The sequence below is a fragment of the Ruditapes philippinarum genome, unplaced genomic scaffold (assembly GCF_026571515.1).
Source record: "Ruditapes philippinarum isolate M1 unplaced genomic scaffold, ASM2657151v2 ctg10905_1_1_1_1, whole genome shotgun sequence".
NCBI classification, from domain to species: domain Eukaryota; kingdom Metazoa; phylum Mollusca; class Bivalvia; order Venerida; family Veneridae; genus Ruditapes; species Ruditapes philippinarum.
Genome location: NW_026854771.1, coordinates 5,592 through 16,468, shown reverse-complemented (window position 1 = coordinate 16,468; position 10,877 = coordinate 5,592). Strand labels below are relative to the sequence as shown.

Genomic DNA, 10,877 nt, shown 5'->3' with positions numbered 1-10,877 from the left:
TAAGCTATATATTAGTATATTAACAACACGTGTAACTTTTTACTCTGAGGCTCTACATAAAATTACTGAAGCCCAATCAGGTTTTCGTAGTGGATATTCGACCATTGATAATGGTTTTGTATTATATTCAAAAGTGAGTAAAAGGATTTATGTAGTCTTTATAGATTTCAAGAAGGCATTTGATTCTGTAAACAGATTAAAGCTTTATTATGCATTGTACCAACATGGTTTTAAAGGTAAATTACTTTTGCTATACAGAGTATATATAAATCAGTAAAAGCATGTGCCAAAAGTAGTTATAATAATTTAACTGATATTGCTTTGAATGCCCTCTAGGTTTAAGACAAGGATGTAAGCTCAGTCCAATTTTGTTTTGCTTATTTATTAATGATTTGGAGTCCTTTTTGAGACAAAATGCTACTCATGGTGTGCAGTTATAACCTGGAGATATTAAAATTTTTCTTTTAATGTTTGCAGATGATGTAGGCTTGATTTCAGATACCATCGTAGGTTTACAAAATCAACTCAACGGTCTTCAAAAATATTGTTTAGAATGGAAACTAAATGTAAATGTTGAAAAAACTAAAATTGTTGTTTTTAAAAACGGAGGTCAACTATCTAAACGAGAAAAATGGTTTTATAATGATAACCTTATTGAAACAGTAAATGCCTTTACCTATGTGGGTTTAAATTTCACTAGTAAATTATCATTGTATAAAATGTCTGAAAATTTAGCTATAAAAGCAAAAAAAGTATTAGTTATCCTTTTAAAAAATATGTATAATCTTTTACCAATGTCAGGTAAATCTTATTTTAAAATTTTTGACTCAAAAATATGTCCTGTTTTGTTATATGGGTCAGAAATATGGGGACTTGAATATAGGGATTGTATAGAACGTGTTCAAATATATGCATGTAAGAGATTTATGAATATTTCTTTAAAGTCGTGTAATGCAGTTGTAATGGGAGATTGCGGAAGATACCCAATGTATATATATGCAACAAAAAGATGAATTAAATTTTGGATACGGATTTTATATATGGATGATTAGAGATATGTTAAAAAAAGTTATTTTATGCTTAAACGGTTAGATGAACTAGGTTATAAAAATTGGGTGACAACTCTACGATTAAATCTCTATAAGAATGGTTTTGGCTATATTTGGGAACAACAAAAGGTTGAAAATGCAAACTTATTCCTTACCCTTTATGCAAATAGATTAAAAGATCAATACATGCAAAATTGGAACAGTAAGTGTTTAGAAAACAGAAAGCTAGTATTTTATAGAAATTCTAAATGTAATATTAATTTTGAAAAATATCTGGACTGTAGATATATTGAAATTTAGGAGTAGTCTTGCTGCTTTTAGGTCCTCCTCTCATCAATTGATGATAGAGAAAGGAAGACATATTGGTATTCCAAGGGAAATCCGATTTTGTATACACTGTCGATATGAAATTGAATGCGAATTTCATTTTCAGTTAAAATGTCCTTTATATGATAATTTACGTCAACAATTTATACCAAATAAGTATTGGGAATATCCAAATAATCATAAATGTAACTTATTAATGTCATGCAAAAGTGTTAAGACAATACAAAACTTATCAATGTTTTTATATTATGCATTTAAACTGCGAAATGAATCTATATGTTAAATGTCTTTAATATGTTAGTTGCTAAATCTTATTACACAATTATATGTTTTGTGAAAATTGGCTAAAATGCTGCTCTGACAACATGTCATTGTACTTTATACAACTCTATGTAAACCTGTATATTATGTGATGTTATATTATCCTAACTACCTGCCATGTCATTATGCTATTGTGTGTATATATATATATATATATATTATGTATACATGTCTATGGGCCGGTGGCCTGAATGCAAATTTGAAATAAACTCATCATATGAATCTCAGGACTTTGTTTGATGCCAAATCTCATTTTCTAAAATGTTTAGAAGTTTAGGGATATCCCTACTTTACCCCGAATAGCCGAGCTAAAAATTAGAAAAATATAAAGAAGTCACAAGGGTAAAATTACATTTCGGCTTTCATAAAAAAAACTTTGAATTCATAAAAATGTTGAAAAAGTTGAAAACTTACCAAGTGAGTCTCGACTTACTTTCTCTTTCACGTATGGAGGTTAAAGTTCGTAATTGAAGCATGCTCAATTTTAATGGTCCATATGTAGTCCACCGCCCACCTCATTAAGGAAGTGTCGTTGATTCTTATGAACACTGTATGCCAAAGGTTGTTCGGAATATTGTTATACATCTTTTCAATTACTATTAATATAAATATATATTATCCGAATTTGTGATTCACTGTGACGATACAATTATGTTTCTAAAAGACTCGCAAAAAAGGTTTTAAGTTTCTCCCGGACACAATTTGAACAAAGGGTAATATACCAAACGCATACGATAGAAGGTTATGGTTCTTTGACAATAGGGTATAAGTTTATCCATCTATAAATGTTCAAGATGATATTTCAAATAATTTTGAATCATGTGCCGGAACAAAGACCAACCAGGGATTGGGCAAGTTAAATTCCAGTATATCCCTACAACTTTGTTTCTTGTGCGGGTAGTGGCAGTGGGGTGGTACTACCCTATTTACCCTACGTTCGCGGTAGTATCTATTTATCATCATCATTTAGCTATTGCAAACAGTTTTCTAAAACCAGCATTGCTGTTTATGATATAAGCATCCCACAGTTGAACTTTTAACAATCAAAGGTTTTGTCTAGTCTGTTGATAATTTGATTCTTATGCCGATTTTAATATATATTTTATCCTTATCTCTGCGGTCAGTGCCCCTAACGGACTTCCCTGGGTAACTAATCAGAAAAATACTAATTTCTCCACAAGAGACCAACTACTAGTCCGCCCTTTGGTGAGAGACAATGTCAGAAAACAATAATTGAGCCGCGTCACGACAAAATCAACATAGTGGGTTTGCGACCAGCATGGATCCAGACCAGCCTGATCCTGATGCGCAGGCTGGATCCATGCTGGTCACAAACGCACTATATGTTGGTTTTGTCGTGACGCGGCTCAATTGTTAAGGAGATATTTCGCCTCACCACAGAATCCCTGAATTAAAACATATCCGATGCTCTCCCAAATGACCACAGTAAGTGAACACAAACTATGATATGATTGCTTGACATTCTAGGTTTGTTTTTGGAACATAAATAAATAACAATAACAACGTTTATGTAAGAGCAAACTTTATTTCAAAAGAAAAAAAACAAAAATATTTAAAAAGAAAATGTCAATATAAATGACCTCTTGTCATTAAAGGAACTCCAGTGAGATTTCTATGATATAATGGGACTGGAATTTTTTTTATATATTTTTTTAGATTAATATTCGGATTGATGCAGAACAATTACGTGTGTGTTAAATTTCAGATCATTCGCTTACTTTAATTTTCCAAAATAATTATTCTTAGCAAAATTGAAAAGCGTTCTATCGCTTTTAACTCAGATCGGGCTAAGAGTACCACAAACATACGATTCTAAAGTTATTTCTCGGTAAATTTCGTAATCTTTCAGTATTGAGTGTCCCGTTTATTTATGTGAGAAATTCAAATTTTATATTTTGGACCTCAGTGGAATTCCTTTGAAAATAATATAATACTTTATTGTCTAATTACTTCATAGTCTTGTCAAATATACACAAGGCAATTAAAGTACAGTATTACATACATAATGCATTTTTAAAAATATTAAAAAAAAAATTAACATAAACAGCCTAAGTTAAGTTATATAAATATATAGTATTACAAATGCCTTCTAAAATATCATACAATTTCTTAACATTAAAGCATTCCAAACATCAGGAACGTGTATTATAAAAAGTTAAGAAGATTTTTGTTAATAAGAATTTTTTGTAAGATTAACAAATACATTTTGTTTTCAAAAGGCACCAAAATACATAAATTACACAAAATAATGTCAAAACATGCAAAACTAGCACTTACTACGTAACTAAAACGGGTAGAAAAATATCATAAAAATAATAATTACTTGGCGTTTACTTTTAAAACGTCAGTGATTGTTCATGTACACTGTAACGCTGCACTAAAACACTGACGTTTTCAAAGTAAACGCTTATAAAACATAAGCGTTTACTTTGAAAAATCTCATTTTAGGTATTTTTAGCGAAAATTGACTCGGCTGTCTCCTTAATCTTTAACTAAATATATGAATTGTAAGGTGAATAGCAAGAGTCATATGTGACACAATGTTTAAATAATACATTGATTGAGAATAGCCTAGCATGCTGTCCCTGCTACAACTTGTTGTTTTAATTGTTTTACTTATTTCCATCCCTTAAATTATTCAGTGTCACTGTGTGTGGTTTTTTTTTGCTTGTTTTTCAAATTTCCACCCCTTACCTCACAAATGATACAAACTGTGAAAAAGTACCCTTCAGGCAATATAATGCTCCTTTCTGTGGTGCAGTTGGGAATTTTGTAGATAGTGTCAACTAATGAATGAACTATGAATTTGACATCCCACTAAATCATTTTTGCAGTCACTTGAATTAACAGTACATGAATGAAAACATGTCGGTCAACAAAACCAACATGTAAATATGAAAAACATAAAAATTTTAGGCATAGGATTTCACATATATTTTATTGCTTTTTCGGTTCATACTCATTTATGTGTACTTTTTGTAACTTTTCAGGGCAGCAGAAATTTCATAACAGGTAATGAAGCCCTTAAACATGTACTGGATAACATCCCTGAGCTTCAGAGACCTGAGTTGCTGAAGTTTCCAACAATGAGGAAATACCTGGCCACTGTTGTGCAGGTAAATTATGTTAATTTTTTGTGAACAGCATTTCAAATGATTCCCTACACTTGCATTTACATGTACATGTACCACTAGATTTAAAAGAGTTGCACTGGAATGATGTATCTTATCTTATTTTAATTAAAAAGTAAGTGATGAATATTCATTTATAAATGATGAAATGCATTTTATAAGAACAAGCATTGTAAACAACTTACTTCTTAGAAGCCAATAAATCATGTCTTTTATAACACCTGTCTTTTTGTAATAAATCATTGCAAACTTTTTAATGTACATCAACAACTCAAGTCTTTACCTAGATAAATTAGTATTTGTTAATTCCATGATACCAGTATGACTGTCATTGTGCCAATTTTATCAGGTGTTTGGAATGAAAGAAAATGATGTCCAAGAGGTGGCAAGACATATGGGGCATGGACTGGCGGTACATCGCAAGTTCTATCGTCTGCAGGATGATGTCATCGAACTTGCGAAAATGTCAAAGTTGCTGCTAGCAGTTGAAAATGGACAGGCTCATCATTTCAAAGGAATGTCTTTAGACGACTTGGACTTGAAAGGTACAGAAGTTAAGAGAAAGGTTTTGAAAATGTAGCATAGCCTCTTATTTCTTATATATAGCATTGCTCTTGTCTGTTTTTCCCATATTCATTGACAGATTAATAAATGATCAGTATATGAAACCTGGTGGAGACATTTGGACATAGCCAAAAGATGGCATCGACATGTATTGATTTTATGATGAAAATCATAGTGACCTTATGCTAAACATCATTGTCCAGGGATTATACTTATTGTGTGTTTGCCCTTTTGATAGAATCATTGGTTGTAATCATTGGGTACAGAGTTTAATTTACAGTTCACAAGGTCATGTCCAGTGTTAATAGTGATATTGGCCTTGAGATTTTAGAATACTTGTCTAAGAAGTAGAGATCTGGTTCATAAAACTTGGTATGGACCTGTACAGTGTAGATGACCTCAAGGGCCCAATGTGATTTGCCATTGAAAGCCCTTGTGACAAGGCAGATTTAGCCCTCCTTTTGACTTCCTTATACAGTTTAATACTTTCCATTTTTTTTAAGTGACTGTCTTTAAAATTCTGCCTTACCCTATTTTAGATTTTCCTGACGAGGAAACTGATCCAGTAGATCTTCTATCATTTACAACAGAGGAGAACACAATTCCAGAAACATTAGGTAAAAATATTAATTTAATCATTATGTAATTTTAAGCTCACTTGTTTTCTGATGTGCCTGATGGTGAACGTATTTAATACATGTATCGAGGGCTGGATGCAAAATGCCCCTCAGGTCACCAGTTTTACATAGACTTGTATACGTTCATTATTATAACAACCTGCATGTTTGATTTCAAGCTTGAATATTGATCATGCTGTGCCCAAAACTGTGAGACAAGGCCAAATCTTGGAAAATCCTTGTTTACATTCCAGTGGTTGCATTTATGACGTTAATTTAATAAATTTGGTATTAATTGTTATAATTTCTTCTTGACAATTTGTTGGCCTAGTTTCAATAGGGCACCAGGTTAAATTTTAGAAATTGTTATTTATACTCATGTGGCCACATTTGTGACCCAATTGAGATGGAATTTGCACAGAATGTTTGTCATGGCAATATCTAGGCCAAGTTTCAATATGGGCCGTGTCAGATGTAAATTTAAACTAGATCACCAGGTCAAGTCAAAAGAAAATTGTTTACACTAGTGGCCAAATTTCAATGCAATGTGTTTCAGAATGTTTGTCTTGACATAACTTAGGTTATGTTAAAATATGTGTCATGTGTCAAAAAGTAGGTCATCAGGTTGAATGTTAGAAAATTCTTGGTTACATTCTAGTTGCAACATTAAATTCAGGGACTACTTTGGCATACTTAAAAGTCCTTTGAGATACTGCTTTCAAACTTTGCACACCTGTTTTGTAATCCCCCGCAGTTTAAATCGGGAGGAGGATACTGTTTTGGTGGTTGTCAAAATTTTCTCCCCTTTTGTGCTTAGAAAGGATAAAAAAGAAAATACGACGCACTGGTAAAGATATATTTATGCATTTATTAGCCTACATGACTAGAGAATTTCAGTGCTAATTGTGAGCTATTGTTGTCTGTGACTGTTGGTCATCAAGCCTCACCAACAATTGCATTAAATGACCTCTCCTTTTGATCCAGCTAGCTTACAGAAGGTCGTTGGTTCTACCCAGGTGCCTGCTCATGCCTGAAATAATGCCTGTAGGGTCTTCCTCCACCATGAATGCTGGAATAGTCTCCAGATGGCCAAAATATGTGTCAGTACGACTTAAGACCCAACAAACAAACTTTTAATCCACATGCAAGATTTCTAAAATATTTCTTGTATGACCCTTTATTTGTTTTTAGCACAATGCTTCATACCAATTTTCTTAATAAACATTCTTGTAAAGTTTATTATAAAAATCTTGGTTGATTTGATATCTGGCATAACCACTGTAAGAAGTCCATAAGCACATAGATCACATTAAGCTCAATCTATGGAGAATTACATGTATATCTTTGTAGCAAACCATTTTATACAAGATGCAGTTATTGGTCAATGACATTATAATGGTGGAAAGTGGGAACATAAGTATCTTATTGAGAATTTCTATTTATTAAAATGAGGTTTTAATATTCAAGATTTGTTGTATTTATTCTAGGGGAGAAAAAGAAGTGGACTCTAAAAGAAAAGGAATTGCTTAAACCTATGATTTATCGTGCGGTTAGGTTAGGTAAGCCGCCAACTAAACAAGATGTACAGTCTTTACAAAAGAAGAACCCAGTACTTGCACCACTACCGTGGTTGAAAATTAAGCATCAAGCGTGGGCATTGGCCCAGGCTGAACTTAGAAAAGACAAAAAAATCATGAAAGATTTGAACTTGTGAAGTGTTGATTTACATGTATGCATATCCATAGTATATCATTGATGTATTGAGGTTAAGCACTTTTAAACAGAGTTCAGGTTCTTATTTGTTTTCTTTTGTTACTCACTTTTGTGTTGACTTTGCTTGAATTCTCAAACATTGGTTGAATTTATTTGAAACATGTGTAATACAGTTTACTTAATGTTGTGTGCACATTCCCATTCAATGCCATGAAGCTGTGTTGACTGATGATTTTGCATAAAGTGTTGTTTTGTTAAAGAAGTCAATCATTGTACACATCTTATTTTTGTTTGTGCTCTATGCCATTTACTGATTTACTGCATAAACTTTGCATACTTGTTTAACATCATGACCCCAACCTCTGGGCAAGAGTATGTTACTGATGAACCCAACCTCTAGGCAAGAGTATGTAACTCTGTAAGTCGATAGTTAGGAAAAATATTTTTTACATATACATATAAGTTTTCATTGAACATATTGTTTTGATACTTTGCTTCGATTAAATTTGATTTTAGACATTTTCTAGTGTTGACAATAATTTTTTTGATCTTTGTAATATCCTTCATTACTGTAGTCTGCTATTTATAACTATATTGCATGATGGGAAAGAGTACTGAACTTCCGGTCAAGATATAACATGGCTTTCTAAATAAACGTAGTTACAATCAAATGTGTTTCTTCTAATATCTATACCCTGGACATAACATCTGGCGACGAGGATATCAAGATATGTGATTAACCGTTTAAGAATTATCTGGATATAAGAATTTTACTAGTTTATGGATGGATAACAAGTAAACTAATAAAAAAATGAACAACTTGCCACATTTTCCAAGTTTCGATCTTGAGACGGACAAAACAAATTCAGGAGCACGGTGGGAAAAATGGATTGGTCGTTTAGAGAATTTAATCAAGGGAATGTTGGTGGACGATGATGACCAAAAAAGAGCTTTATTATTACACTACGCCGGTGAAAAGGTTTATGATATTTATGACGTTGAGAAGAAAGAGACGGAAGAAACTTATGACGCAACAAAGAAAGTGCTTGGTGACTATTTTTCGCCACAGAAGAACATCCAAATAGAGATATACAATTTTCGAACATATAAACAGTCAGAAGAACAATCCCTTGACGAATATGTCACGGAATTACGGACACTTGCTAAAACCTGTGGGTTTACAGATATTGATGGCGAAATATTGCAGAAAGTTATACAACACGGGAAATCTAACCAGTTACGTCGTAGGGCTTTACGTGAACCTGACAAAAAACTGGATGCTATTTTAACTATGGGTAGGATGCTTGAACAAAGTGACCAACACGCCAAAGTAATGGAGAAAAATGACCAAAACTTAGTAAGGAAAGTATCAAATTACGCACGAAGAGGGCGAGGTGGAACAACACGTGGGAGAACGGCTGCACGACGTGGATTTAACTCGCAGAACCGTGGGAATTTTCGGGAGACTGGCCAATCGTATCAGCGCGGGAATTATCGGCGCGCGTTGCCAACCAATAAATGCAGGAATTGCGGATATGAATTTCCCTACAGAGGTACCCCTTGTCCAGCAAAATGGAAAACCTGCAACACATGCTCAACAGTTGGCCATTTTGCGCGGTGCTGTCAGAAATCAAAACGAGGCAAAGTAAACGAAGTAAGCCGTGAAGAGGATTTACAGTCCAATTCAGAGGAAGAATTCCTCTTTAACATAACAGTTAAAAGTGTTGCAAAAGAAAACAAAAGGAAAACGCCTCAAACAAAAATAACAGTGAATGAAAAGAAAATAACAGCAACGATTGATACAGGTTCAAGTGTTAACATTATAGATAAAAGAACTTATAATTACATTGGAAAACCTAAAATTCAACGAAAATATTTACCAAAACTTTTGCCTTACGGAGGAGGAAATCCGCTTCCAGTAAAAGGGTATATGAATTTATCTGTTGAAAAGAATGAGAAAATAACCGTAGCAAAATTTTATCTGGTGAAAGGAAATTATGGAGTTTTAATCGGCTATGATACATCATGTGAAATGGAATTAGTCAAGATTACACAGAACATCTCCTTGAAAACAAAGATTGAGGATAAATACCCTGGAATTTATAAAGGTATTGGAAAACTAAAACACAAAACCGTGAAATTGCACATCAATCCAAATGTGAAACCTGTAGCACAAAGAAATAGAAGAACACCATTTCATTTGAGAGAAAAAGTAGAAAAAGAAATTAAAACCTTGTTAGAAAATGGTATTATTGAAGAAGTTATAAATGAGCCTACACCTTGGGTTTCACCAATAGTCACACCTCCAAAACAAAATGGCGATGTTAGACTCTGTGTTGATATGAGAGAGGCCAATAAAGCCATAGAAAGGGAAAGACATCAAATGCCGACGATAGATGAACTAATTCATGATATGAATGGAGCAAAAATATTCAGCAAGATTGACCTTAAAGCCGGGTACAATCAGCTTGTCTTACAAGAAGAATCGCGGTATATCACAACATTTGCTACACGCATGGGGCTTTATCGGTATAAACGTTTGAATTTTGGGACAAATTCTGCTAGTGAGGTATTTCAAAAGACCATAAGTGAAGTAATACAGGGTATAGAGGGATCTAAAAACATTTCGGATGATATTATTGTATACGCGAAAAATCAAAGTGATCATGATAAAGCATTAGATAAAGTTTTCCGGGCTATACACGAAAGTGGCATGACATTAAACAGATCTAAATGTGAGTTCAATAAAAAAGAAATCACTTTTTTTGGAGTAGTATTCGGGCAAAATGGAATGTCACCTTCACCTCAGAAGGTAGAGGCAGTCAAACAAATGCTGGAGCCTACAAATGTGACGGAAATGAGAAGTTTTCTGGGAATGACGTCATATTCGTCGCGGTTTATACGAAACTACGCGCCAATCTCTGAACCGTTACGACGTCTTACAAGAAATGACACTCAATGGGAATGGGGCAGTGAGCAGCAAGCAGCATTCGAGAAATTAAAAAGTGAACTGAGCAGTGAAACTGTAATGGCATACTTCAATCCGAGTAAAGACATTGAAGTAATAACAGATGGATCACCTGTGGGAGTCTCGGGAATACTCACACAAGAAGGCAAGGTGGTGGCTTATGCAT

General features: G+C 33.6%; 1 protein-coding gene across 1 annotated transcript; it reads left to right on the top strand.

Annotated features, from left to right (window-relative positions):
* The first annotated feature begins 4,194 nt into the window (after positions 1–4,194).
* LOC132741001 (uncharacterized) lies at positions 4,195–6,158 on the top strand. Its single transcript, XM_060729073.1, has 3 exons — positions 4,195–4,834; positions 5,199–5,394; positions 5,953–6,158. Exons 1-3 carry the CDS (start codon positions 4,613–4,615, stop codon positions 6,057–6,059), a joined length of 525 nt encoding a protein of 174 aa, XP_060585056.1. The 5' UTR covers positions 4,195–4,612; the 3' UTR covers positions 6,060–6,158.
* Positions 6,159–10,877: the final 4,719 nt, after the last annotated feature.

Excerpts from the sequence above, each read along its gene's own strand:
- LOC132741001 (XM_060729073.1), top strand. The coding sequence starts at position 4,613 with ATGAAAAACATAAAAATTTTAGGCATAGGATTTCACATATATTTTATT. Across the intron at positions 4,835-5,198 it reads ACCTGGCCACTGTTGTGCAG|GTGTTTGGAATGAAAGAAAA; the intron begins GTAAATTATGTT and ends CAATTTTATCAG. Across the intron at positions 5,395-5,952 it reads AGACGACTTGGACTTGAAAG|ATTTTCCTGACGAGGAAACT; the intron begins GTACAGAAGTTA and ends ACCCTATTTTAG.